General features: G+C 40.3%; 5 protein-coding genes and 1 long non-coding RNA gene across 7 annotated transcripts; 2 read left to right on the top strand and 4 right to left on the bottom strand.

Annotated features, from left to right (window-relative positions):
- Positions 1-1,247: 1,247 nt before the first annotated feature.
- On the bottom strand, positions 1,248-4,016 carry LOC137960402 (probable pectinesterase/pectinesterase inhibitor 51). Its single transcript, XM_068808026.1, has 2 exons — positions 2,651-4,016; positions 1,248-2,126 (listed from the first exon to the last, which is right to left on the bottom strand). The coding sequence occupies exons 1-2, from the start codon at positions 3,645-3,647 to the stop codon at positions 1,438-1,440; spliced, it is 1,686 nt and encodes a 561-aa protein (XP_068664127.1). The 5' UTR covers positions 3,648-4,016; the 3' UTR covers positions 1,248-1,437.
- A 6,153-nt stretch (positions 4,017-10,169) lies between these two features.
- On the bottom strand, positions 10,170-14,204 carry LOC137959124 (tubby-like F-box protein 8). Its single transcript, XM_068806436.1, has 5 exons — positions 14,042-14,204; positions 12,466-12,925; positions 12,217-12,304; positions 11,210-11,342; positions 10,170-11,095 (listed from the first exon to the last, which is right to left on the bottom strand). The coding sequence occupies exons 2-5, from the start codon at positions 12,811-12,813 to the stop codon at positions 10,384-10,386; spliced, it is 1,281 nt and encodes a 426-aa protein (XP_068662537.1). The 5' UTR covers positions 12,814-12,925; positions 14,042-14,204; the 3' UTR covers positions 10,170-10,383.
- Positions 14,205-17,910: 3,706 nt separating this feature from the next.
- Positions 17,911-19,739, top strand: LOC137958678 (WAT1-related protein At5g64700-like). The gene is made up of 7 exons (XM_068805766.1): positions 17,911-18,083; positions 18,169-18,231; positions 18,308-18,424; positions 18,816-19,059; positions 19,130-19,282; positions 19,387-19,538; positions 19,610-19,739. The coding sequence occupies exons 1-7, from the start codon at positions 17,911-17,913 to the stop codon at positions 19,737-19,739; spliced, it is 1,032 nt and encodes a 343-aa protein (XP_068661867.1).
- A 180-nt stretch (positions 19,740-19,919) lies between these two features.
- On the bottom strand, positions 19,920-20,668 carry LOC137960572 (uncharacterized). The gene is made up of 3 exons (XR_011114185.1): positions 20,497-20,668; positions 20,325-20,375; positions 19,920-20,135 (listed from the first exon to the last, which is right to left on the bottom strand). It is a non-coding gene; the product is annotated as an uncharacterized lncRNA (long non-coding RNA).
- Positions 20,669-21,375: 707 nt separating this feature from the next.
- Positions 21,376-22,404, top strand: LOC137958677 (floral homeotic protein AGAMOUS-like). The gene has a single exon (XM_068805765.1). It carries the CDS (start codon positions 21,376-21,378, stop codon positions 22,402-22,404), a length of 1,029 nt encoding a protein of 342 aa, XP_068661866.1.
- A 206-nt stretch (positions 22,405-22,610) lies between these two features.
- LOC137960057 (B2 protein-like) lies at positions 22,611-24,959 on the bottom strand. 2 transcript variants are annotated; one of them, XM_068807524.1, is made up of 6 exons: positions 24,731-24,959; positions 23,837-24,265; positions 23,625-23,725; positions 23,414-23,497; positions 23,112-23,222; positions 22,611-22,886 (listed from the first exon to the last, which is right to left on the bottom strand). In XM_068807524.1, the coding sequence occupies exons 2-6, from the start codon at positions 24,252-24,254 to the stop codon at positions 22,833-22,835; spliced, it is 768 nt and encodes a 255-aa protein (XP_068663625.1). In that variant the 5' UTR covers positions 24,255-24,265; positions 24,731-24,959; the 3' UTR covers positions 22,611-22,832. The 2 variants fall into 2 exon arrangements, with proteins under 2 accessions (XP_068663625.1, XP_068663627.1); XM_068807526.1 differs by lacking the exon at positions 24,731-24,959 and adding an exon at positions 24,394-24,610.
- Positions 24,960-27,859: the final 2,900 nt, after the last annotated feature.

The following is a 27,859-nucleotide window of genomic DNA, read 5'->3' as shown; positions in this document are numbered from 1 at the left end:
TTAATGCCGCGCAGGGCCAAAAACTGAAAAGCTTCTTTTGTATTTCTTTATCTCGGGGAGAGCCAGAATGACCACTCCTTTCATCCACTAATCAATCCCTACTTGGGTTCATCAAGAACTCAGTTTAATCATTAAACCAATCTTTAATCGAAGTTGTTGGCATTCTAAACGGACGATAAAGAACAGCCTGAAAGTAATTGGGTTTTGGCCATTATGCAGCCTCCGGCATAATCAATTGCAGCAAAAGGCTAAAGGCCACCGCCAAATCTTAATCCCCAAGATTATTTTACTTTGATCGACAAAGTGAGTGCTCCACCGGAAACGATCTCTCGAGTAAATTAAATTAGACATATCGTTCAATGAGGAGAGAGTGCGGATCATTTGATCACCAGCAAATGGAATCTGAGAATGATGGGTGGGTTTCTTTTCTGCATCCAGGGGGAACCACTTGACTGCATCCAATCGAAATGGTTCTTCACTTCGAATCGTCGTCTTCTTAAAGGACCAGAACTGGAAATTCTTCCCCTCTTATTTCGTTGAGGGGAGAAAGTGCTCACTTGCAGCTTCTGTCAAGGTCCCCAGCCTAGCCGCAGCCAGGGATATTAAAGCAAGCTTCATGATACCATGGAGGGGCATCGCTTATTCTTTTCATCTGCTGCCTATTTCATTTTAATGGGTTCGCGGCATCTTAAATTGAGAGGGATAATTCCTCTGAATGGGTAAACTTCCATTTTATTTTTTTTCTGTACTCGCTACTTCCCTCAATGTAATATTGAAATGATATAATCTTCCCTGCAATAGCAAGAAAACTGCAAAAGTCACAGCAGTCAGATATGTTTAGTTGCGGGAACGATCGTCCTTTTCGTTTTACTGGATATTAAGTAAATCATCCCAACAAATTAAACAGGCTATTTGACGATTCGGTGTTTGTTCTGTCTAGAATTCGAGTTCTTGCATATCTTGATTTTGAAAGTTAGGTGCTTCCATAACTGCAATACCAAGCACCCCAATCTTCGATGTTTCTGCGAGAATGGCGCACCAAACCCAAACTAAAGAGGAAGATTTTGACGTCTTTGTAAATACCATGTTCAAAGCACTGCATTTCGTTCAACCAAATGACGCGACAAATCGGATTTTTGACACTTTCAGTCTTAAGAATTTCCCCAGAAAGACTATTGGCTTAGCATCGCTAAATCGGATTGATTGGTAGTACTCTTTAATACAGAAGATCACATGAACAGAGAACCTGAAGAGTGAAGAACGAAAGGATTTACTGTAAAGGCTCAAACCCAAAGAGAAGGCCAAAACGTGAGGCACAAATAGATTGCTTGAAATTTGTTGTTCTTCAGTTGCAGCAAACAGATATATAAGCTGTTATCTACTTTTTCTTCGTGTATAATAACAAAATTGAATTGAGATACATTCTTTTATCTACCCCTACTGGTTTTCAGATGGTAACCACTCATCCCCTTGGATGAAATTAGCTACAGAATAGACGCCAACGTGCTCCGCCGGAATCTGGTTGCTCCATTTGACTCTGCCGGAGGTGTTGGCACCAGACCCGGTGTTCTCAAACTCCCCATAGTACAAAGTCGACAGTGCAAAGTCTTGGTTCCATGGCATCCACCCTTCCGGCCGGATGAGAGGCCCTAGATAACAGTGGATGTAAACAGTTCTTGAATACTCCTTCCATGGCCTCCCCAGGAAATTCTTATGCACTTTGGGATTCTTAAGGTACAAGTTCATGTACTCATCAGTCCCATTGATGGTGCAGTCTTTGAAAACAAAGCCTGTAGACTGTGCTGGGTCTGTCCGGCCATGGGCAGTTACGGCATTGTTCTCTCCCTGCTCGGGGTTAATTTGACGGGGCAGGACTAAGATCAAGCAGTCTTCGAAGACGGACGCCGAGTTTCCGAATATGAAGTCGACAGTGCCAGCAATGCGGCAAGACTTGTAGAATTGGCGGAGCGAGTGGGCGTAAAGGGTGTCTTGGTGGCCGAGGAATTCACAGTTTTGTAGAACAGAGAAGTCACTAGTGGACCGGAAGGCCACTGCCTGATGCTCGTCAGGCCCCGCCGCGTTGGAGAAAGTAATATCTTTGGCCATGAACCCATCACCGGCGACTCCTGGGAAAAAGATAAAAACAATTAGGCTTAGGAGTGCAGCCATTAAGAGGATTATTAATGGAGCTCAACGTATGCACGCAACATGTTCGACAAAAAGAAGGACAATCAGACAGCCGAATGTCCGTAATTCCAAGGTTATGAGAGGAGGCTGCAAGTCTGCAACTGAACCTCCCCTTATCTCCAGTTGTCACGAGAGCATGGGCTTCCTGCAAAAGTCCATGCTGGGTGGGCAACTCTGAACTGTCAGAGCACAGAGCCGTTGGCTCAATATTGACCCACACCAGACAACTTACAATCGCTGCCTCGACAGCGAAAGAGCGTTTCATCTCCGTTAAAGTGGAGCACAGATAACAATGCAGAGCAGGCCACAACAGGCAGAGTTGAATTGAATCCAGTCTTATTTTATTTCTATCCTCCACTGTAGAGATAACAGATCCAAGAGCTTCTACATGTCAAATATATTTATTACGTGGAGCCTACAGGAGGCGGAAAAAGTGAAAGGAAAGAGAAAGGCCAAAACTAACCGACGGTGGCAGTATTGTACGTGGAAACGCCGACCATTTGGGCGTTAAGGTCCCCTGTAATCACCGTTTTACCCATGCCATCTCCCAAAAAGACCAAATTTTTCTTCTCCAACGGGATCCTCACGATCTCCTTGTACAGACCCTCTTTTATATAAATGACGAATCGCCGGCCGACGAGGTTCTCCGGCGCCGCCTTCACCGCGTCCTGGATATTTTCGTAACACCCCTTCCCGTCCTTGCACACCGTGGCGTCCGCTTCCGCGGTAGTCGGGAATCCACCACGGAACCCCGTGGCAGGACCGCGCCCACCGGACCCGGACGCCGCGTCAGCCCAGAAACCGTCCCGCTCTGTCTCCGGCGGCCGCCAGCTCGCAGTGTCGTTCCCGTAGAGATCATAAGAAACGAGCATGCTTAGCATGTTGCTTGTTAAATCGGCCAATTCAATGAGGTACGCCATCGTCTGGTTCACTCTTTGAGTCGTGTTCACGTACTTGAGAGCGGACCCGCAGCCTTGCTGGTAAAGTAGCGCGGCGCTCATCCACGCGCGTGCATCCTTAATCCTGTCTAACGCCGCCGAGGCAAGGTAGATCCGGTACTGCGAGTAGGAGATCACCTCGAGGCAGTTCTTGGCCGCTGTCGAGCGGTTCTGGTCGTTTCCGGCCGTGTCGAGAATGCTCTGAACCATGGATTGAGCAGTTTTGACATTTTCGGACGAGAGCTTTATCCCGGCGGAAATGAGATCGACAGGTTTGGGATTATCGGGGAGACTGGATCCAGAAAGAGAGGTTTCGCAGGCCTGCGTAAACCGGGTGGCCTTGCATGCGTTCTGAATTTCTGCAGGGATGGACACATCAGTCGGAGTGGGAATGGGAACTCGTTTCTGGGGACCAGTATGCCGGGTTCCCTTTACATGGGAAACTCCGGTGGAAGAACGCGAAGTTACAGCGGAGAGGAAGGAGAAGAGGAAGACGACGGAGAAGAGAGTGAGAGAGGCCATTGAGAGGGAAAACAATTTCCGAGAAATTTTCTACTGGAAATGGATTTGTGGGGGAAGAGAAGGCACCGATTTAAGGGAACGGGAGAGGGTGTGAACCAGCATAGGAGGGTAGGTGGGGGGAAATCATGGATTTACACACAAAGAATCGAGGCATCTGTGAATTACTGGTGTCACGGGAGAAATTCTTTTGGGCAGTGGGGAGATTCTGGTCGGCGGATGACTGCGTTTCGCAGACTTGCACCTAAAGCGGGAGTCTTGTTGTATTCAATCTATCTAATCCTAGAAATTCTGTTTTCCTTTCTTCGTATGTGTCTTCTCCTTCCGGCGATGGCGAAGCAACACGGGACCTCGTTTCCTCTCACTCCAGAATTACCTCACCACCTCTTCCACCATTGCCATCAATGACAATTTCCAGATGTGGTATGATGTTTACATGCTAATTCTTACAGAAGCTAAAGAATATACATATCAGCCAAAGAAATATTCTTCTATGGCCAAAAAAGACAAGAACAGAAAAGAAAAAAAAAGAGAGAACTGCATAACACCTAATAAAAAGCAATTGATGAGCAACAATTATAGCTATTATTTTCTCCAGACAAGATGTGCCTATCATCCTTCGTCAATGGTTTTCTACTGAATCGCTGAAACACCCATCATCCCAAAAATTGAACTTTGTAGACAACGAGGTGCAGCACGGTTGGGCTCCAACTAAGCATAAAAGGAGCATTGAGGAACAGATGCATGAAGGTGCCTCGGAAGCGATTTCTTAGGGTTCACTGCTGAATCAATAAACTCAAGAGGCAAGAAAAACAGGGACCCTAAACTTCATGAGACCATCAGGTTTTCCATGACGATCATGCAGACTGCGCCGAACGCTCGAAAACCCATTATGATACGAACCATTTTACAAGAATCACAAGCCTTCCTATCTTTCAGCAGATTTTGTTCATTCATTACTACCATTGGATGGTCAATCATGGTTACCCACAATAAATAACAAAACCCTAACATTATTCAATTTGGCCATCGGTGTAAATGTCTCTTGATAATCTACACCCTATGTCTGCGTATATCTTTTTGATACTAACCTTACCTTGTACCGTTCAATTTATTCCATCGGATTTGTACTTGATGGAGAATACTCATTTACACCCTACTGTTCTTTTACCTTTAAGTAAATGAACAAGACTTCAGGTCTCATTTTTCATGAATGCCTCCATTTCTTCCTTCATGGCTTGAACCCACCTAGGGTTTTTTTGAGCAACATCAACACTTGTGGGAACATGGTGTGAGGAGAGTTCATTAACAAACTTCTTGAAGGTTCTGAATAGTTCTTTTGTAGACACATAATTGGCAATCGGATATTTTGATATTTGTTAATTCACTTTAGGGGAATATCTATTTAGAGGTTTGCCTTAATTGCACCTGCCAGTTAATTCATAGCCAATAGAAGTAATCACAACATTAGAATTTTGGTATCAGAGTTGGGCTCCACGTTCTGCGTTCGAATCCCGACGGAAGCGGTAGGAAACGAGAACGGTGGGTGTCAGAGCTAGGTGGTTCTGGTCCACCTGGGTTAGGTTTTGTCCACCCCTGGTCCACCTGGGTTAGGTATTTGGCTTTCCGCACTTAACAGACCGGTCTGTTAAGTTGTATTGGCTAGGAGTTTGACATGGTATCAAAGCTGGGTACCACGTTCCACGTTTGAATCCCGAAAGGGGCGACCTAATTTCTAAATTAGCGTGGGCCATCGTGGATGTAGACCGGGGGGTGTCAGAGGTGGTCCTGGGTTAAGTACTCTGCTTTTCGCACCTAACATACAGGTCTTTTGGGTTGTATTGGCTAAGTGTTTGACACGAATTGAATCGAGCCGGCACCGAGCCACTCGCGAACTAGCTCGGTTCGAAGCCACCTCTAATCGCAACCTTCCTGTTGCCTTCATTATTCTCAACCACATCACGACACTTTTTAATTTGGATTTTGTGCCATCACTTAGGGTACCCGTGTAGTTTGAAGCAAGTTTCATGGGTATGTTTTGCATTCCTAAAGTTAGAGCATCTCGTTCCATCAGAAGTGGCTCGTGATTTAGAGTTGGAACCGGATTTTCCACCATGCAGAGATATAGACCTAGAGTGTGACTTAGAATGCGAGATATGTTTGAAGCTCTTGGATGCTAGAATTGTTTTTGGTGTATCATCGGAGCTACCAGTCGTCACCACTGCTTGACGAATAGCTTCTATGTAGATGTGAGCATAGGCTTGCTCCACGGTTTGGAAAGGTTGTATCTAGAGAACATCAATTCCGATATGATATAGGCGATCATTGAGACCATCCAAAAACACATATACCCACTCTTCTTGAACTTAATATTATATCGTTGAATATTGGCTGAGCACTCCATCGGGTTTAGTTTATTATAGAATTTTTCAAGAGAGTCACCAGACTGTTTGAGACGTGTCACACGTCGTTGGAGATCATACACCTAGGAGGTGTCACTGCCATCAAAATACGTAGTAGCAATGTCATCGCAGACATCTTGGCTGTTGGGAATTTGAAGGAAGTTGTTGATGAGGGAAGAGTCCATAGAATTAATCAACCATCATTTGACAATAGCATTGTCTGTGTGCCATCATCGAAAGGTAGGATCCGTTTGAGGAGATTGAGGGAAATTGTCGATCAAATACCCTAGCTTGTCCTTGTCTGAGATATGCATCTTGACAACCTGGGACCAAAGTACATAGTTGGTGCCATCTAACTTGATTCCAATTGGTGCAACAATATCGGTGGTTTGGATCGGGGCTGAAGTTTTGCTCAAAACTTTAATCATTCTCATGGTCAACTCGACCAGGACAGAGGAGGGCGAAGATTCTCTAGACTGGAAGTCTGTATTGGCCATGGATAAGATACGAGCACGAGGGGGTTGGGATTAGTAGAGAACCTATGATGAGCCCAAGAAATATTCTTGTTTGTTCATTGGGTTTACTTGGCTAAGTTTGGTCCAAGTCGTTGAGTTGACTCCGTTTTGAGCCTGGTATGAGATTAAAATATCGCTACCTAACTTTGGGTGGATTTTAATGTCGGAACCAGGTCATCGTCCCGGTGAGCACTGTTGACAGTGGGAGAGGTCTCAGACGGAAAGGTCAGTAGCCGGGTCCTTTGTCTCCAAGCCGACGTTCCGTGTGGTCTCAACTCTCTTCATCAAGATTGATCTGCTCTTCGACGGTATACTAGTCAACATGAATCAGCAGTGTACGCGTCGAGATATCTTCTTCAGGGTCAGTGGTGTTCGCACCGAAGAGGCAACAAGCATAGGAATTTTCTCCGCCCTGGTGATGTTCATGCCATAAAAGCAACAAGCACATGAATCTCTACAGTCGGAATATTCTCCTTACGTCGTTGCCGGATATGATCTTTGGTTTAAACCCACTCTAATACCATGTAAGTGTTTTCTGGTTCCGATTTTATTTTTCGTCTTATTTCTAAAATCATCATACATTTACAACATTCGTCTTTATATATAGAATTACAACGAATTTCTTCTAATTTCTCAGATCGGATTTCATCTCTGCTTTTCCAGAGGATTTCTTCCTCTTGTCAAGTTCCTCCTTTGGAACAGCTACGTGGTTCTCCTTGACTGGAAAAGTGAATTTCAGTCAAACGACTCTAGGTTTCAAAGTTCATCGCAAGACCAAGATTGAAGCAATTAGATGAAGTTTGTAGCTTATGGTTTGCAATTAGTTAATGGATAGAAATATGACAACTTTACTCGTTAGATAAAGCTAGATTTCATCTTCATTTTTATTTTCTTACGGGTTGTATTATATTCAGGTTCCTGTAAAATTCCAATAGCTGGGTTAGAATCTTCTCTATTTCAAGCATATTGAGAAGGACAAGGCAATCTATAGACATGAGATCAAAACTTTAATAGTCGAGGCGAGACGAAAACTTTAGAAGACCAATTCCTTTATAAAAATTCCAACCATCTCTCGAAAACAAAACAAACAAATAGAACCGGTTTAGTCCACAAGTTGTTATATAAACCTTATCTAGGTCTCCTCTCTAGTATTGGTTTGTTTTTCTTTGGTTGTCCTCATCTTTGAAAATTTTTAAATTTTAATTCACTTCCCAAAAATTTCTTTAAAGTCATATGTGGTCCAACTTGTATGTTAATTTTTTCGATTCTCTTGTAATGATCTCCCCTAAGAAAAGAAAACCTGATCACTTTAATCAATCTATTAACTTAATGAGTCTCTTCTTCTTATTTTGGCCCTATTAGTGTCCTCTGTAAGTGAAATGTATTTCACTTACGCTGGGTAAAATGTGTTAAAACCCATTAGTACCCTATGTAAGTTGGGAGGGAAAGTAAATTGCAAATATAATATATTTTCTCTTGTTTTACGCATAATGCGAGGGAAGTGAATTCAGAGGGGTCGAGCTTTGAATTCACTTTCCCTCCATCAATTACATCGGGCTGTCGGGAGGGTTGTCGAACAAAAGGGTTTTGGAGAAAAAAAATTTCATCTCCTCTCTCACTCGCGACCTTCGACAATTTCAATCGCCCCCTCTGCGACCTTTCCCCAGCGCTTGACTCTCTTCCTCTCGCCATTCCTAGCACCGACGACCTTCGACAACTTTTCTCCCCTCTCTTCAACCTCCGTTGTCCTCTTAACGGTCTTCTTCATCTTCTCAATGTCGTTTTCTATTTTATCTTCTTTGTTTTGTGCTTCTTTTGGTCTTGCTTTTGCTTTTAATTCCTTGTTGAGTTTTTTTTTTTCATATTCTTTCTTTTTCTGTGTTAGGATGTCTACCCCTTGTTAGTCAGTCTTTCTCTTTCCACTCGTTGTCGCTGAGCAAGAAAGACGAGCAATAATAACTCAAAGCAAGGCACTTCATAATTACTATTATTAATTTTTCCTTTTAAATAACCATTGTTATTATTTATATTTTGTTTTATTTTTTTTATAATCTTTTTTTTTTCTGTTTTTTGATTCTATATTCATATTTTGGACTTTTTATTATGTAATACTTAGTATTTAATTACTTCCCGATTTATTTTTTAAATTATAAAGTATAATTAATACCAATAATTTATTTTTATTTACTTTCATTCATTTTAAAATAATTTTAGCTTTGTTTAATGTTTGGGTGAAGTGGAGTTTCTAAACACTCAACCTAACCTCGAGCCTCAACTTCAAAACCATGGTTCTTTCCACACCATTTCCTTTCCCTCAACTCTGTTCTTGCCTCATTCCCTTCGGCCATATTTTTAAGAACTCAACTCTACCCGGAACCCTTCACCTCAAACCCCAACTTCTAATTTGACAAAAAAAAAAAAAAAAGGCTAAAAAATGGACTTAGATCCACCTTTTTCCCCACCCTAATTTGACAAATATTTTTGTATTGTATTTTTGTAAGTACAGTTGTAATTTTTTTATATTAAATAGGTGATTGAGTTATATTCTATTATTTATATTTTTATTATTACGATGTTTGTATAATTATTTCATATTTAGATATTACAAAATTATAATTTGATTACAATTTTAGTAATATAAAAGTAAGTATTTGTTTAATTGTTATATTTATTAATTTAATTTTCTAAAAGTCAGATATATCAAAATATTTTATTTAATAATTAATCTATCTGTACTTTACACCACACTTTTATTGTGCACACTAACATAAATAAGTACTTTACACTAACACAAATAAATACTTTACACTGCAGACACAAACAAGTACTTCACTTTCCTTCTCACTTTCACCGGGGAAAGTACTTCACTTTCCTTCCCACTTTCCCCCTGCACTTACAAAGTGCACTAACCCCTCTTTTATGAATTTAGAAAAAAAAAGAAAAGAAGTGCGTCCAATATCCAACTTAAATCAAATTTTTTATTCTTTTTACCCTAGTGGTTCTCTAAGATATCCTTATAAAGTGACGAGACTTTTTTCTTTTGCCCTAGAATTCGGCTAGTTTATCTTTGAAATTGGGTTTCAGGAAGATGGAGCAAGAGTCTTCACTGTCCCATCCTACTCCGTCTCTGGCTGCGCTTTCCCCGGCGACCTTTTCTTTGCTCCCTGGTTTATAATATTCCAGTCTGAAACTTCTCCTCCAAAAAAGTAGAGGCGCACTAAACCAACAAAGCCAAAGATTTGGTTCCATTTTTCTCCACTGCCAGGACCTAAGTGCAGGTGCAGAACTGGAACCGTGGAACAGCAAAGATTCTATTCTTTGTTTTATCAAGGAAGATGTGAAATGGGAGTGGATAGGTTGTGGAACAGTCCATTTAGTAGTTCACATGATCAGATATGGATTCAATAGCACCGAATGTATATGGCAATGTGATGAAAACATACCAGAGTCCAGAGCGCGTTTCGATGTATCTCGGACTCTCAGCTGGCCTCGTAATGTGAAAAAAGAAAAGTTAGAAAAAACCCAAGAGGGAAATCTTTTTAATCAGTTGTCTCCATAGGCAACATCAGTAAGAACGGCTGGGCAGTGAAAACGATTTACTTTCAAGATTGAGTAAAAAGGCAGTGGTTGATTTGCCTCTTAAATGTGAACAGTTATTCGGCCGCACCGCAGTTGACAAGTAGCAACGGATACATTATAATCACCATTGACTCTAATCAAGAAACGACAATACCGATATTAGCAATGACATTAATGATGATAACAATAACAATTTTCTTCAACGTCCTACATCTTTTGCTTGTTCTGACCTTTTTCGAGAATCTATTCACAAGCTAACTTCGTGTCGAAGCTGCTCAAGCATATCGCGAACGCCTGGAATGCGGAGAGAGGGTACCGGTAGTCCATGGTGAACATATCCTTCCCCACCTTGCCGAACTGAAGGATGATCTTATCATGCTCAGGGGGGGCTGGCTGAGATGGGGTTGGAGCTCCCGCTGCCGGCTGGGTTGCAGCAATAAGCTGGAAATTTTTAACAGACGCAACGGTGACCCTTCCCCGGAAATTCAAGCACCAACACTGTAACTGCTCGTGCCACCTTGGAGCCTTGTTCCGCAGAACCAATGGTCTCTCCTTGCCCTCTTCGTCATCATCACGTAGACCGCCAATATCAGAGAAACGAGAGCTGCTGAATTCCACCGAATGGTCGATGGATTTGTTGGAGAAGGAGATGCTACCAAAGGAGTCTTCAAGTGATCGAGAAAGCAGTTCCGGTTGGCCAGGCACAGACCCTCCTGCATCTAGTGCAGATGCAGGGATGGACTGCATGATACAGTGCATTCGGCGAGGACCACGTGTTCCCAACACGTTCAACTCATATGTCACTTGGGCAATGCTATAGCTACCAGAAGGTACTTTAGGGGAAACCTTCTTAGAGTAAAACCTGCGGCTTGTTCTCCCGGGCGGAGATACAACTCCCCCATTGTAAGCGGGTTGAGTGTCATATATTATAAATTTTGTGCCTAGGAAATTAGACCTGCAAAGAGAATGGGATGATTGGGTCATTCACACAAACAACAGTTAAATTGTCATTCAACTGTCTTTAAAGGTTGCACCAGATGTGAAGGACAAGGTTTGCAGTTTGTTTTACCTCAGCTTGCCTATGTATGTACTGCTAGACCTTGATATATTGTCAGCATCCATGGAGATGACATATTCTGTGCAGGTGGTTCGTCGGTTTCTTTTAGCAGAGAGAAGAAACTTCCCATTCTCAACCAACAAAGCTGCAAAAGTTAAGCATTTAATTACACATTCATGAAAACAAGTACAACAGAATTACACCTGATGGAAGATTACTAGACTCTAACTACACATTCTTGAAAGTCTAATTTGATCGTGTACCTTAGTCAATGTAAAATCCTAATCCATGCCAAAAAAAATAAAAAAGCACTACAGGATAATTAATATTCTCAAACAAATAATAAGTACTCATGATCATGGTCATTACATTTTTATTTGCATAGGATTAAAGGATGAGAATATTAAACTATCATTATTCCTGACACAGACATTTTAAGGAAAGAACATGAAATGGCAAAAACAGAACAAAGATAGAACGACAGACGAAATATTACTGGTTGCTGGAGACTCAACAGTACATTAGCTGGTGGACCGCAACTCCCACTATCACCAAAAGTTAGAATACTTATTCTCAACTAAACATGTACAATTTCCATACAAAAATTTAGAGGGTCGGTCATTTTCCACTGTTTGAACAGTCAGGAAACCAATGCACATTGGAATCATCTAATTTTCACACAATTCACCAGCTCTGGCATCCATATATTCTCAGTATGAACAGAATCAAAAATTGATCCAATGTTCTTAAAAGACAAATGAAATTCCAAATATTAAGACATGGATGGTAAAGACATGTAAGGCAACAAAAAACTCTTTATAAAAAGAAAAAAAGATGGCAAACAGAAAGCTCAATGCCAGGTTATTTAAAAGGTCATCAACCAGGAGGCGGGGCGTAACTGTAACGCCAACCAGGAAACACAATAACCATAAAGACAGAAATCAAACACCCATATTAAAGAACAAGCAGTAGAAGTAGGTTGCCATAAAGTAAACAGGAATTGAAAGTGAAAAGCTTACCAGGGCAAAGACACAAGAAGAGGTGATAAGTTAAATTCGATTTATCTCTCTTGATGAAGCACTGGATGGTTCCATCACGAGGGCCAGGCTGAAATTGAAGCACATTAAAATTTGATTATTGTTTTTCTCAGGGATATTCTCATCAACAAGAAGTCAAACTAATCACCACTGACAAAAACATAGTCAAAGGTAAAGAAACTCATACATAAATTCATCACACATGAGAAAGTGAACAATGAAAATAATCACCTGCTTCAAGGAGACTGGAAATGTAAGCTTCCCACAGAATTCAGGGCTTCGAACAATTTCTTTACACATCTCTCTCCATGCCCTGCAAACAGCAGCACATGCAACAACATGTTTGCGAGCAGGCCATGTACTTTCACTCTCCTCCAAACGTTTGATTACATCTCGAAGTAATTCCGGAGGAATGCCTGCCCACCGACTCTTCTGAATTACCATAGGCTGCTCATGCAACTCATGTACTGCACTTTGAGACTTTCCCCTGTTATTGCCAGATAGTCTCACTTCAAAACTCCTCCTTGATAAGCTTCCAAAGCTATCTCTTACATCACGAACTATGCTACGGAACGACATCTAAGCTTGTCAGCTGGCAAAAATAGGGCAAAGGAGGTCACACTAGCACAACTCCAAACCTCTCCAATTTGCATAAATTAGCTGCACCAAAAACCTTTCCTCAATACCTAATCTGCACAATATATCAGAAGAACAAAGCCTTAAGCATCAAACTAACTGAGCTTCACCATCTACACACAATAGATGGAGATAAGCATCAAAACAACGGAAAATAAAAATAAGAACTTCCCAAACCTTTCTAGGCGTACACAAGCCGTAAACGGCGTTTAATATCAACGACTACTTCCAAGGTTCTCATAAACAAGGTGTATAAAACGGTCTAGGAACAAGCAATAAATAAAAAAATATAGCCAACTAGAAGCTTTTCTTGAACTAATAACAAATAAAGATCGCACATGTGTTAACCATGCGTACGAGAGACAATAATAAGTTGCAAACTAGAAAAAATTCTAACACGACACTCTACATAAAGAAAATATTGAGTTTGAGTTTTTCCAACATGATTTTTGGAACCCAAAATCAAATTAGGTGAAGGGAATCCCTGAGAAAATCTCACGTGTACAAATTGGTGCAATCTGAGAAAGAAAACGAAAGTTTCTTGCACGGGTATCAGATGCGAAATTTAAAAAAATAGATAAAAAGGCTAAGCAAGCTTAACCAAAAAAATTAATTCGAGAGATTTTTGAGAAAATGAAAGCAAATCACAGGAACATAGGAAATGAATTAGCACATCACCTACAAGCTGGTACCGAAAAATCCTACCCGCTACAGCCCAAAAATCACAAATTAAACAGCCTCATCAGAAACTTCAGCAGGTATCAACAATTAAACGCAACGCAAAAAGATGAAAGATTTACTAAAGCCACCTGAAAAAACACGTCTTGAACGTAAAACATTAAATAAGAGATTAAAAAAAAACACAATTCGATAAAACCGGAGATATATCGCCATGTCATCCACTGCTCCTAGAAACAGCACTTGTAAAAGTTGAAACAGCAAAAAACTGAAAACCGATATTTCTGCACAAATTTCGGACAACGAGCGGAGTGCGTCATATAACTAGCTCAAAGTTTAAAAGTTTCCATAAATAACAAAAACTAACAGAAATCAACAAATTATTTTAAGAAAATGCAAGGCAAAACACAGCAGCAGCAGCAGCTGCGGCGGCGGCAGCAGAGGAAAAAGCAATAGCAGCAGCAAAATAATAGATCCAAAATGAGAGATCTACCTCAAACTTCCCAAGGCAAAATTAACTCAAAGCCATAGACCGGCGACAGCGAACACCAGATCCATCAACAAAAACGAGCAACAACGCGCATCTCACCTTCAAATACGATCTCTCACAGATCCTTTTCTTCTCCTGAGTGCAAAAAAAGTCCAGCCGGGCAACAGCACCCTCACCCTTTTTCTCTCAAGACCCCGGATTCGAAACCCCGATTAAATCCACTTCAAAAAATGCTCAAAAGAAAAAATTAAATGCGTAAACAGTTAAAACGCTTAAATTAATATTCCCTCTTGAACCCCGTCCAATTTGACTTATCCCTTGGGTGCACCACAAGTCACATAACAGAACAAGCGGTAACGCCGTTACGCTCTTTTTTTTTATGCCTTTTCCGTTTGTCTTCACAACTCCCGAGAAGCTTTGGGAAAACGGAACGGAAGGTCGTACGGTGTTGACTCTCTGGGTTGTTTTTTTTTTCGAATTTTTTTGTTTGATAATTAATAGAATTAATTGTTTTTTACTTTTATTCGAAGATATTAAATTTTAGAGATCGTTCACATGACGCTTGGGTATATGTGTGGGGTGCGAATAATGGCATTAGGCACGCTTCCATCATGACTGAGCGGATAAAAAATGACAAAAATATCCATGAGAGAAGGGCAGATTGACATCTATGTCCCGTAGGTCCTGAGGAAGCAATTATTCTAACGTGGGCCCGTTCGACTACCCTCAATCGAAGCGATCGACGGTTGAGATGGGGAATCTGGCTCTCCATCAAGTGGTCCATAATTTATTACTCGAAGTTGAGAGGTGGCCATTTACGGGGCAAAAGGTACTGATAGATAGACTCGCCATCGATTCAGGCGAGTCAACCAGCAGCAATAGTGGTGGAGAAATGATGAAAATGGCGGAAAGAGAAGGCGTAGACTTGAGTGCCTCTCTTCACTCATGGATACTCGTGTTGTCTCAACACTCAAAAGCCTCATCAATCTTATTATGGGAAGAGAGGAGGAGTCTTTTCGTTGCAAGTTCCCTTCATTCATAAGAAACTGTCAAAGGGAAATAAAATATAACCAGAGAAGATAAGAACTCAACATGTCATGTTGGAGAGCTCAAAAGAAAAAGATTTATCTACCGCGCGCAAGTATGATGCATGCAATTGAACTGTTCCAACTTCCCCTTTTCCACCACCTTTCATGGCGTCGGCCCTCTTAAAATAAGAAAAAGATGAGAAGAGGAACGAATGACTTTAGCAAAGAAAAAGAAAAAGATGAGAAGCCTCCTGCTCCTTTTGCTGCTTTGCCTTACAGGACCCTTCTGGGGGTCATTATAGATTCAGATTCATGCCTTGGTTTTTTATTCAATGGCCTCATCAGTTGGAGGGTGCTTTAAGTATCCGACTTCTTTTGGATTTTATGGCGACTCTTTTGGAACGATCGGAACTGGAGTGTTCATTATTCAACTACAGAAATGGTGGCAAATCCTGTTTTAGTTTAGATTTTGATGGAGACGATATGGAGCAGGCCACACCAGTTGGGTATGATGACTCCAACGAATATAATTCAAGAAGGCCTACCTGCTTTTGTGTCCAAGTCTGAAGCAAACTGAAGGGACCAAAAAACACTTGAAGAACTTGTCAGCCTGCGTAAAGGCATATCGATTCTCAGTGAAGCTGGCGTATGACAACGTAAGAACATGACACCGAGCTCATGCTTGTAACATATATAATTTTTCACTAGATCAATTTTTATATGTTCTAAAGTAGGATTTATTAAGATTTGAATGATGTGTCATGTATCCCCTATATTTTCTGCTTGCATCGCTGGTTGTTGAGCTTCTACGCTTCAGAGTGATGACCTTAACCAGTAACCCTTCGTCTCTATGTCTGTGTTCGCCAAGTACCGTGATGAGAAATTTGATTTTGAAACCGCAATCAACCAAACGACGGGAGAAACTCACGGGTGGTCAGATATTGTTCAGTAGAGGTTGGAGAGGACGAGAAATGAAGTCTGAGGTTCTGCTCCTCCTCCCTTCCCGCTGGCGACGATGAGTGGCGGGAGGAGTCCTCTCCAGCCTCAGTCGTCTTCTCCCGTCAAATTTGAAAAGGGAACCTACCTCACCATTTTACCGGCTCAGGAGGTTGGAGCGGGGAAGGAAGTTGGAGGCTCAGTGGACATTGAAAGTATGTTTAATTTAAATAAGGAGGGGGTGCGGTGTGAAGTGTAGAGATAATTTTTATTAATAAAATATTTTTATAGATTTTAACTTTTATAACTTTTACTTTTGTTTTTTTATTAATAAACTAAACGATATATTTTAACTTGTGATAAATTAATAAATAATTTAAAATATAATAATAAATAACTAAATAAATGCTTACTTTATAATAACAAAATATTTAATTAAATAATTATTTTTTAATATCTAAATTCTTCAATAATAATGTCTCATCCAAAGAGACATAATAGTAGCAGCTCTAATGTAATACGACCATCTTCCAATAAATATAACACGAACCAAAATAATAAATCTTGTAGAAAGACCCATTAAATAATCATAATCCGATATAAATATTTTTTCTTAGATGCATAAGTAATCTTCTGTGTTCCCCCTTTTTTGAATATTTTGGTTACATAAACTTATCCACAACATATGGAAGAAAATACATATTTTTTGTACTTCTTCTATTTTTCCCCCTACTTGAACCAAATATCATATATGCATCAATAAACCCAAACAACATAGATGTAGTAATAAGTCATTAAACCAGGGAGAAGTGAGATATTTTCCTGATACAACAACTCAAACAATCGGCTTAAATTCAAATTTTTTAATGTAACAGGACACCAGCATAACTTTTGATTCTTCCAATACGAATATATCTTTAAATATAGATCAAATTGACATGAAATTTTCTCTTTATGAAACTAGACTTAAATACCTTTTATCCAAATACAATTTCTCTTCATAAAATATAATTATCAGAGATAACTAATCTGATAGATTTCAATCTCTATTGCGTTATAAGTCGAAGATCTGAAGCAATATCATAACCCAGCCCAATGGACTCAATTGCGTTCTCTGCAACTCTAAGTAGGTTCAAGGCCTTGCTATGTGCCATTACTCGACCATTCCTCTCTTTCTCAAGGGTAAACTTGAAATGGAAGTCGACTCACTTCCCAAAAAAAGTAATGCACTAAAACACAACTTTCTCAGGGACTTGTTATATCATGTATACGTTGATTAACAAGAAACGCTGGCAGGCACTTAGAAACTCAAATACCACGGCTACTGGCACTGATGATCACCAGGCCTGCACTTGAGCCGTTAACCAAGGAGGAGATGGAATAAACAGCATGAGGGGGAGTGTTGGAAGATGAAAGCATATTGGAAGATGTGTTATTTTTTACAAAAAAAAATTTATACATCATTTGCAACAAGTTGGGAGTTCATGTTGTTCTCTCACTCCCAGCTTAAGGGGGAGTGTTGGAAGATAGGTCCAAGTCCACATGACCAAGGAAGATGAAATATTTTGGATATGTAGGATACAACTCTTAGGGTAATCATTTTTTAAGAAATGAAGTTCATAAAACATGAAATTTTACATATGTCTTTGTAAGAAAGACTTCTTTTTCTCCCACACTATAGATGATAAAAAACAATGGAGAAACTGGTTCACTTAACACAGACACTTTGGTTCTGTAGCGTGGATTGCCCAACGACAGCAGATAATGGGTGAAGAACCCAGAACTAATTCTCCACTCTCATATTCTGATTAAAAGTATTAAAGCTGAGTCAGTCAAAAGACCCCATTGGCATGGCCCATCCACAGACGTCCGTGTGGTTTCTGCTACGTTGAAAACCATGTTCATGCAATGGAGAAGATGAAGCCTTACTTGGTTGCAGTTTTCATACAATTTACTTGGGCAGGAATGTACCTGCTCTCCAAGGCGGCCCTCAATGGTGGACTCAGCGGCTTTGTCTTTACTTTTTACAGACAAGGCATTGGTAGTCTCGCCTTACTACCTTTTACCATTATCTCTCAAAGGTTAAGCTAAAACCAAAAACTTTCTTCTATACCATCTTCGTAACTTTCTTCAAAGCTGTTTCTAATGGCGGATAACGATAAGCAGGAAAAGAACACCACGGCTATCGTTCAGAGACTTCTGGCAGATATTCATGCTGGCTTTTCTCGGGTACTTTACACTCTTCTTGTATTCGAGTTTATTACTGGTTTTCAACTCAAAAGAGTTCTGGCTTTGTGAAATACAGGCCTACTTTTACAGTCAATTTGTATGGGATTGCTCTGGGTTACACTTCTCCTACTTTGGTGGCTGCAACTGCGAATACTGCTCCTGTTCTTACCTTTCTTTGGGCTGTGTTAATTAGGTATCATTTCCACATTGAGATAAATACTTTCTGGTTTCAAGTGTTAAAGAGTTCACAACTGTTAGCAAATGTGTTACGAAATGATAATTTATAATATGCAAATATCATCAATCTCATAAAAATATGTCAAACATCTCCATGGTGTATCACTCAACCTTATAATCCAACACCATTTCTTAATGGTTTTTTATAGTGAGATTTTTTTTCCACTCAACACCTTAGTCCAAAGTTACCTTTAGAACTCTACTAACAACAAAATTCAGTTTCAACCAAACATCTTAAGGATGAAAGCAAACAAACAGGTTTTTGGCTTCATTTCACTTTCACGCCTCTGCATCTAAGCACAGATACTGTATTGAAAGTACCTAAGAAGGAAGAAACTATATTGCAGACAGGAAGTTGTCAAAGTGAAAAACCTGGCCGGGAAGGTTAAGTTGGCCGGCGTTCTGCTCTGCATCAGCGGGATTCTACCATTGATTCTGTACAAAGGCCACAGACTGAAGTTACTAAAGAATCATTACCCAGCAAAACATGAAATCAACCCAATGTCTCATAACTCTAACAAGGACTGGATCGTTCGAACGATTCTCAACATGTTATGCTACACAGTGTTCTCACTATGGACAGTTCTACAGGTGAGTCTTGTCGCCTATGTGGTTACCCTGCTTGCTGAAGGCCACAAAATAATCTTCTTCCGTTCGACAGGGAATATATTTGAAGAGCAGCGAGCTTTCCAAGCTTCTCATCACAGCCCTGCAGTGCATTTTCAGCTGCGTTCAGGCATTCTTTATCGCCATCGCGTTCGAGCGGAAGTTTTCTAAGTGGAAGTTGGGTCTCGATGTTGGACTCCTCACTATCGTATATTGTGTAATTAATCGAGTAACCCAGCTTAATTTCAAATCATAGTAGAGTAGAGCCTTTCTTGGATGCTTTTCAGTTCTTATACCAAGAATGTTTTGCAGGGAATCGTAGTTTGTGGCTTGGCCTTCTACTTACACACTTGGTGTCTGAAGAAAAAAGGCCCTGTTTTCATCTCCATGTTAAATCCTCTATCTTTGCTTCTTACAACTCTTCTGTCAGCATTCCTCCAGGGAGAATTAATTCATCTTGGAAGGTGACTTAAGGTGATTGGTTTTAGTAAAGTTTTGGTTTATCGTAGTTTTGATTTCTGTTGTATTGCTGCAGTCTTCTGGGCGGATTTTTAATGGTGCTGGGTCCTTATTGTGTCCTCTGGTCCAAGACAAAGGAAGAGACGGAAGAGACGGACAAGGAAACAGCATTTGCAGAAGAGAAGGAAATGGCATGCAATGGTTAGCCCATCTGAGCAAGCGAGAGAATGAGAGAGAAAGATTAAAAGCTGCTGAAGCCATCTCCATTTCACAAATTTTGACTATTGTATAGCTGCTGAAGCCCAGTGCTGAATCGTCGCCGGCGTCTGACGACGGAATCATAAAATGTATTGTATCACAGAGATCGTTTGAGGTACAGGTGAAACGAAAACAAGCAGCATGATTTTATTAGTTATAAAAGAGAAGCATGTCTTACAAGTTACAACACTGAGATTGAAGCTAAGCATCAAGTAACTGCTGCAGTTAACCTGAACATTACTTCTACACTAATTATTTTCTTATCATGCCGAGGGGCGACGGGAACAACCCATAACGAACAGGACATGGCTGTTCCTATCCTTGATTTCCAACAGCAGCAAGATCTGCACAGGAACAGCGTCAGGATCAATTCCAGACCCTAATCTCTACTGCTTTAACTATATTTTTCCGTATAAATTCATACACAAATTGAAGAGAAAATCAAGCAGACGAATTGCTCAAGCAAATAGTACGTGAATCTGCGCAATATTGAACGGTTTGTAGAGAAGTAAAAAAAGGGGGAAAACACTTACCGGGGTCACACTTGATCTTGCACTTGCGGTCGCACCTCAGATAAAGCCTTACTGTACGGCGCAAAGGAAAAGAAAATCAGGAGAAAAAATCAAACTGAACTTTACTAATGGACACAGGATAACCCAGACGGATGATGATGGTTACTGGGTAGCGAATAGAGAGATTACTTACCATTAGGGTTGACGCAGGCGGTGTTGCAAGAGTCGTAGCAGTCGATCTGAGCGTCGACGCTCTCATGATTAGCAGAGAAGAGAAACAAGAGGATGAGAGCGAAGGCCAGAGCGTTCTTCATATTTCACCTTTCTCGCTGTAGTTGAGCCGAGGGTTTCGTTTTATAGTGACACAGGGACAGCCGACCACCACCACCCAAAGTGTAGCCGCCGACGCTGTCTCAATTGTAAATACATTGTCCTTACATTTTTTCAAACTTTTTTGCCCTTCTGTTATAAATTGAGATGTTTAGAGAGACTCAATTACCCTTTCATTGATCTGTGAGTAATCTTCAACTATTAAATCGACTAAGAACAAGATAAACTTGTGAAGAAATTGTCAATTAAGTAACAAAATCTACTAATTAGATACTCTTGACAAGATTAAACTAGTTTCCTCATAAATTAAGGAACGCAGATACTCTGACAAGATTAAACTAATTTCCTCATAAATTAAGGAACGTAATCCATTCATGTGATCAATGGAAGGAAACCCACAGGGCATTTTTCCATCCTTACAAAGATTCTGCAATATTTTCTGGGCAGTAGAAAAAATACATTAACCATATAAAGAGAGGAAGGATTCGAATAGTTAAGAGATTTCCCTGCTCTTTCTTGCTTCGCTCGATCCTTTGTAGAAAAGTCGCCATGGATGTCTTTTATAGCTTCTGATTTTCATCTGATCCGTATTCAACTGTTCTAGCTGCTCGAAAGGTGGTCGAGGTAATTCCCTTTCTTTCTTTCTTTCTTTCTTTCTTCGTGGAAATCTGATTTTGTTTCTTTCTCTGTGTCCTTTCTTTGATGGGATAAGACAATTCTGCTCGTTGATGAAATATAAGACATGGGTCGTGCTAAACTCCCCATAAAGCTCATCACTCGTGAAAAGAATCGAAACATAACATTCAAGAAGAGGAGGAACGGGCTCAAGAAGAAGATTTACGAGTTTGCAACGCTCTGTGATGTGAAAGCCGCCATGATATGCTTCGGCCCAGATGGCCAGCAGTTTGACACAGTGACATGGCCGGAGGAACCCCAGAATGTGGAAGCAATCATCGGCGATTACCGACGGCGAAGTGTTGAAGAGCAACGGAAGCGAAACTCCGATGTGTTGGGCTATTTGATGGATCGGAAGAAGAAAGCCGAAGAGGAAGTTCTTCACCGGCAGAGGGAGAACGCCAATCTGTTGTACCCTTCGTGGGAGAAGGAACTCGATAACTGCTCTGAAGATTTCCTCAGGCAACTAGCAAGTAATCTGAACTATACTTTGGAGATGGTGCAGAAGCAAATTGAAGAAGTTGAAGGGAAGCAAATCGTGGACATAGAAGATCAGATCGATATAATGTTATCAGAGCCACAGCACACTGACTGCACCAATTACTTGCTAGACATGAACAAGAGGCTAGACATCATGGATGCCCCGCAGCTTCAACCGATGCCGATTTCCAGCCTGAAACCACCATTTGATCTTCATTCAGAACTCCGGTATCCTTCAATGATCTGCGACACAAACATTCTTTCCAATGCTCCCAACTACGATTTTCTCAACCTCGATGGAATCAATAGCAACTTCTCGACGCCTCAATCTTTCTCGTCTCCTGGGTACACCATGTTTGAGACTAAAGAGTACTTATTTTATAAGAAGGATTATGATCTGGGCACTGTCCAAGCTGGCTCAACGAACAACAAAACGTTTTCGTTGTTCGGAGGGTCTTCTTCTTCTTCTTCTTCTTCCCACGGTCATATGGTCCCTCAGCCAGGATTCATGACACAGAATATGACCGGACTGAATCAATCTGTTTCTGAATTTCAGCCGCCAGGAAGCCAGCTGACTGATTTGTTCTGGCAGTTCTCTAGTGGCGGCAACCATTAACAGGGTAAGCTGCTGCAGAAGTTTCTCTATTTCATGTTAGATTTATTGTTTCATCTCTCTTTTGTTTAAAAAATCCTCGGTTCTTCAGAGTGATTCACAACCTTGCGTAAGAATTCTTGAAGTTGAAACTTTTGACTTTGATGTCTTCTCTATTCTTGAAGTTCTCTAAACAGTTACCGATGACTCCAAATAAAATTGGAAAATAATTGAAACAATCCTCGGTTCATTTAATCACAAAAAGTTTTATACAGCTTTTTGAACTTTACAATCACATCTTCAGGATTTCATTTCTGAGCTCAAATGAATTTGAGAGATGCTTCTTTTTCTGGACTAACCCTCTTCTACCATTTTCACCTGTCCAATTTAGCTGGCATTCTTCTTTTCCTTCTTTCCTCTGAGCTAATTTAACAACAACAGTTGCCTAAACTTCAATCTCTGCCTCCCTTGCACTCCTCGCTAAACAAATCCAACAGCGCAAGAGCCTGCAAAAAAATCCGGAAAACATGTAAGAAAATAGAGTTCCTGTCATTGCTTGTTTCACTTTCAAATTACTTCATTTGTAATGGAAGAACAACAGAGCAGAGAGATTAAGTTAGGGATATCCAACGAAAATTGAAATTACAAATTTGAATACCAGAACTGTTTTATAGCTCACAATACTATTTTAAAAACAGAGAGACCAAAACTTAAAAGCTTTCGACTCTTACTTCCGGAACAGAAAGCTGCAATCGGAACTTCGGCCCATCATAGTGATGCAAGATCGGCCTAAAAGCGTCCTCTTCCAATGGTTGACACCTTCTCTTCACTCGGATTTTCACCTGGAGATATCATATCTTTCAGAATAGTATCATAATAAAGTGCAAATTTACTTTTACAATTTTAAAATTCCATAAATCAATGATTAGGCACGAAGAACCGCAAAACTAATAGCAGGAATCATCAGGGAGAAGATAAACCCAGAAACCCTTGTATCTTTTAAGAATGCAACACTCAATTTATGATCCCTTACCTGAGCAGGAAATCTCGATTCACCTCTACATTTCTTGTCTTCCCAAGCAGTCGGGTCGATGTTGCAACCTCCAAAACTCACAGCCTGCAGATTTAAAAAATGTGAGATTGCATTAGTAACACAGAGAGAGAAATGAAATCAGAAGATAAATGAAATGGAGAGAAAATATATATATTCTCACAGCTAATTCGACCAAATTATTTTTGTTTACCTGGAACACTCCGTGCAATTGATGGGTGGAGTAGTTATAGAGGAACAGAGGCAAGCCTGGGGTAATTGTTCTGACGGAATCCTTGTATTTTGGTGGAAGGCCTACAGCAGAAGCAGAAGAAAATGAAGTCAATCTCACTATTACTTCAACTCATGGAAAAGATTTACAAAAAAAAAAAACCTCCATCACATGAAGAAATAACCTAGAATTACCAAAGAGTTCGCGCCTAAGATCATCTTGCATGGTATCGTTGTTGCAGACAAAGATATAACCACCCAAAACTTCATTTCTCGGGAGCATCTCAAATGGCGGAAGTGTCTTATACCATCTAACAGACTGATTGTAGTGGCATCTTCCATAGAAGCCCACGGCGTTAGTCCATGAATCGGTTAGTTTTGAAAAGACGTTGCGATTATTATCCACTTTAGAGTCGCAACCAGCGTTGGCTCTCTCTAAATTAACATCACCGACTGTTTCAGAAAACGTAATTTTTGCTGTCCCGACGTTGTTCGTCGATTGATTAACTATGGCCAGCTTGGAGGCCACAATTCTCCATGTCTGATCATCGGCTGTACCCGTTGTCCAAGGGATTTCCGGCCCAACCTGCCACAACGAGCTCCCTGCTGACATCTCCCGGCCGCCTGAGAAAATCTGTGTTAGATCTAACCCTGCCGATAAAAAAAATGTGAACATAATTTCCCCTTGAAAAGATCAAAACGACACCGTGAGTTCATCTGTTGATCCCTGCACAGTTCGTTCGGAAAAGCACCTTATTTTAAGATCGAGCCAGAGCTCGTAATTCGTCGAGTGGTCCAATTTTTTTGCTCTGGGTCTTTTTTTTTTCTCAAACGATCATATTCAAAAAAGAACGGGGAGAGTTCATGAGAAGAAAGAAAACCAAAAGACAATGTAGAAACCATTATTTGGGGAATAAGCTCTCAACCATTCTTTTCTGGTTTGTAAGCCGGTAACATGCGCGAGATTTGATGAAAGAAGGTTTAAAGTTTAAAGTGGACAGTATTCGTTATCTAAGAAAGAGAGGATTGAGTGAAAGGGGAAACCAGTGAACAGACACGGAAATAACACAGAGAGTCAGAGATGCAAACCTGATGCCTCAGAAAGTGGGATGAGGATCAAAAGAAGACCCAATCTGCTTCAAGAATTGAAACGACGACACATCAGAGAAGGGATTCAACGACCCTTTTGTAAGAAAAAAGCTAGATTCATGGGTCCTGTTTTCAGGAAAATGCAAGAGGAAAGAATAGTCCTTTCTAACTGCATTTCAAAATTCGAATTTCGAATTCGAATGGAGAAGCCGCAATGTCGGTGAACTCGTCTTCCCCCATCCCCAACGAGTCTGGTACGGTAATACTTATTTATCTGATTGATAGGTACACCATTTGATAGCCTAAAGCACAAATATGCAAATCACAATACATGATTTGTTTAATAGAAAGAGAAATCTGAAATCTACACAATATGCAGCTAAGATATGCATCAAGCTGTCATAGAAGAGAAATGTGAAGGTAATATAGAAGTCCCTTTCAAACATACACCTCTAAAACTATCACATGACAAATGTCACTTATCTCAAAAGATGAGTAAATCACAAATGTCTTGAGTCATACATATAAAATTTCAAATATATACCTGAAAACTACTAAGAACCGGTCTTTATTTGAATGAAGAAAAAAACTACAACTAACGTCTTTTTGTACGAGCCTTTCTACAACCATGAGGACATCCACATGCATGTGGAGGTAAGCCTACTATTGGTGGAGATGGTAAGGAGCTGGTGGAACTAGAGCATCAAACAATTTTTCATGCAACAAAACTCTCTATCGTCTATTATATCTATACGTTGACTCAGCCAGATCAATCACTATGTCCACTACAAACGAAATTTCAAATGCTCCAGTATATTCAACAGTGCTCAACACCAATGTATTTCATATCATCAATGTTTTTGCACAAATTCCTCTTAAACTCATCTTTACCAACTGTCTCTCATGGAAGCTTTAGTTTGAAACTATCTTCATCCGGTATGATCTCCTTGGGTATATTAATGGATCCAAACTCTGCCCACCGAAGACCCTGACTACAAACATCTCTCCAAATCCAGCTTACAATGTATAAATCCAATAAGATCAACTAATCCTTAATGCTCTCATCAGCTCTTTGTCTCCTACAATTATCCCATTCATTGCTCGAACCACCACCTCTTGAAAAACATAGATTATTCTTGCCTATACATACGCCAAACCATCTTGTGGACACATTAAACAAGTCAATAATCTTTTCAAAAATCCCACCAAATGTACTATGAATATTGCTGATTTTCTTCAATATATTAAATTCCATGTAGATGAACTTATCATGTTAGGAACACCAATGGATGAGGAAGATTTTATAAAGAAGGTCTTGGATGGACTGCGAGATGACTACAAAGAACTTATTCATGTTGTTCAAACTCGAAATACACCCATCACCTTTGATGATCTTCATGAGAAACTTCTATGATTCTATCTTTTGAAGCATCCATTCATACAAAAATAACACTTGATGCACATTTTCCAATCATTGCAAATCCAATGAATCAAACAAATACTACTTGGCACCTACCAAAGTCTAATAACAACTGGCGACCACCCTTTCAATATTCTACTAGTCATGCGAGCTGACACCCGTCCCCTAATAACCCAGGCCGACCACCCATGGTAACCAACTCAAGTGCTCCAACTTACAACAGTCGTCCAAATCTCGTCCATATCTAGACTCTAAATCAATGCAAACTTGTGGTTCAATTCAATCCACAATAGCCTCTTATAGAAGGAATCTCGGTCAAATTAGGAAACAAACTCCGAATAGGACTCTACTTGTGTAGAACTGAAGCTGTTAACTCTCTTGCCTAATAAAGAATAGTAAGATGCCCAGGAACTCTTCCTGCCATCACCCCAAATAGTGCATGATTCTGGAGGATCTTAAGTTATCGCCTTCATCGCTTAGCAGTATATGTGATCTGTAGATGACTTCAACAAACAGCCAAGATATCTTTTAACAACCCTCAGTATGTAACTGGACCCCAAGTCTAGCAAGTTTATATATATTTAGAAGATGAGTTTTGCAAAGTCTAGTGTAGTTAGGATTTTAATTCTACCAGAATAATTGTCGCCTTAAAATATGTTTTAGCAAGACTCTGAAACACGAGATTATGTGACCTTACAAGGAACTTTTCAAACAACAACTCTCTTAAATTCCTCATTTTCCTTAATCGCACAAAGAAACTTGCACAACCCAGCAATTTCCAAATCGTGAGGAACCAGGAGAAGATGTGACTATCTTTTTTAATTGAAGATGCACTATGCAACCAAGAGAAAAAATAATGCCCCAGTTTCAAACTGGGTTCCTCTTGTGATGGGTTGGACGAGGGGAGCAATGTATCATATGCCTTCAACATGGCGTTCTGAGTCGGCTCAATAAGAAAAGTAGAAGAGTTTTACCTTCTTGTCTTTACAATAGAGTATGTTGTTGCTTTTTTGCTGCATAAATTTGGATCTGATGGAGCCCATGTTAGGAATTAGATGTCTTAATTCCAAACTAATGATAAAAATAATGATAATCGCAGAAGAAAGGAAAAACAAGCATGGAGAAAAGAACAAGATTTATACAAGTTCACCTCAAGGTGAGATTACGTCTGTCTTCCGCCGCTACAGTAATCCATTATAAAGATAAATAATTTACAAGAGAAATCACACACACTGACAAGTGTTTTCTCTAACCTCTCTCGGGTTACAACTCCAACTCCTTCTTGGTGATGATAAAACCCTAATAGCAACGCCCCTCAATTATAAAGAGAAAATTAGGGCAACCGCGATACAAGAATAAAATTCTCAAACTACCTTTAATGAAACAACAATTAACATATCGTGGACTAAGTGGGAGCGGCTCGCAACCCCCACAGTGACCTTACCGCGAAGGTCGATCTGCATACCAACTTAGCGTAGGGCGTTCATTAGGGTCCACAACTTAACAACCCATGCATGCAACAATTTCTAGTTGAGTTGGTGCTAAAGCAAGGCAATCAAGGGCTTGATGGAGCTGATGGGTCTCAGATATTGACATGGAACATTGAAAAATATGGAGGAACTAATAGAGAACAACTAGTGTATGCAAATGATAAAAACTATAGAACTAAAGATCACACCAAAATAATTGTTTCATTGTCTTTGTGGGTT

Source organism: Aristolochia californica, unplaced genomic scaffold, assembly GCF_029961685.1.
Source record: "Aristolochia californica isolate CCGP_79_NKW_82.1479 unplaced genomic scaffold, dmAriCali1.0.hap1 SCAF_3, whole genome shotgun sequence".
Taxonomy (NCBI): domain Eukaryota; kingdom Viridiplantae; phylum Streptophyta; class Magnoliopsida; order Piperales; family Aristolochiaceae; genus Aristolochia; species Aristolochia californica.
Note: the sequence above shows the minus strand (reverse complement) of the source record. Positions and strands in the feature narration are given on the sequence as shown.

Bases quoted from the DNA above. Each gene is read 5' to 3' on its own strand.
- LOC137960402 (XM_068808026.1), bottom strand. From the start codon at position 3,647: ATGGCCTCTCTCACTCTCTTCTCCGTCGTCTTCCTCTTCTCCTTCCTC. The intron at 2,127-2,650 runs GTTAGTTTTGGC...TCTTTTTCCCAG, and splicing joins GTACAATACTGCCACCGTCG to GAGTCGCCGGTGATGGGTTC.
- LOC137959124 (XM_068806436.1), bottom strand. From the start codon at position 12,813: ATGTCGTTCCGTAGCATAGTTCGTGATGTAAGAGATAGCTTTGGAAGC. The intron at 12,305-12,465 runs GTGATTATTTTC...CTTCAATTTCAG, and splicing joins TTCCAGTCTCCTTGAAGCAG to CCTGGCCCTCGTGATGGAAC. The intron at 11,343-12,216 runs GTAAGCTTTTCA...TAACTTTTGCAG, and splicing joins CTTCTTGTGTCTTTGCCCTG to CTTTGTTGGTTGAGAATGGG.
- LOC137958678 (XM_068805766.1), top strand. From the start codon at position 17,911: ATGGAGAAGATGAAGCCTTACTTGGTTGCAGTTTTCATACAATTTACT. The intron at 18,425-18,815 runs GTATCATTTCCA...ACTATATTGCAG, and splicing joins CTTTGGGCTGTGTTAATTAG to ACAGGAAGTTGTCAAAGTGA. The intron at 19,060-19,129 runs GTGAGTCTTGTC...TCCGTTCGACAG, and splicing joins CACTATGGACAGTTCTACAG to GGAATATATTTGAAGAGCAG.
- LOC137958677 (XM_068805765.1), top strand. From the start codon at position 21,376: ATGGGTCGTGCTAAACTCCCCATAAAGCTCATCACTCGTGAAAAGAAT.
- LOC137960057 (XM_068807524.1), bottom strand. From the start codon at position 24,254: ATGTCAGCAGGGAGCTCGTTGTGGCAGGTTGGGCCGGAAATCCCTTGG. The intron at 23,498-23,624 runs GTAAACAAAAAT...TTAAATCTGCAG, and splicing joins AATTGCACGGAGTGTTCCAG to GCTGTGAGTTTTGGAGGTTG. The intron at 23,223-23,413 runs GTAAGGGATCAT...TGATATCTCCAG, and splicing joins AATCGAGATTTCCTGCTCAG to GTGAAAATCCGAGTGAAGAG.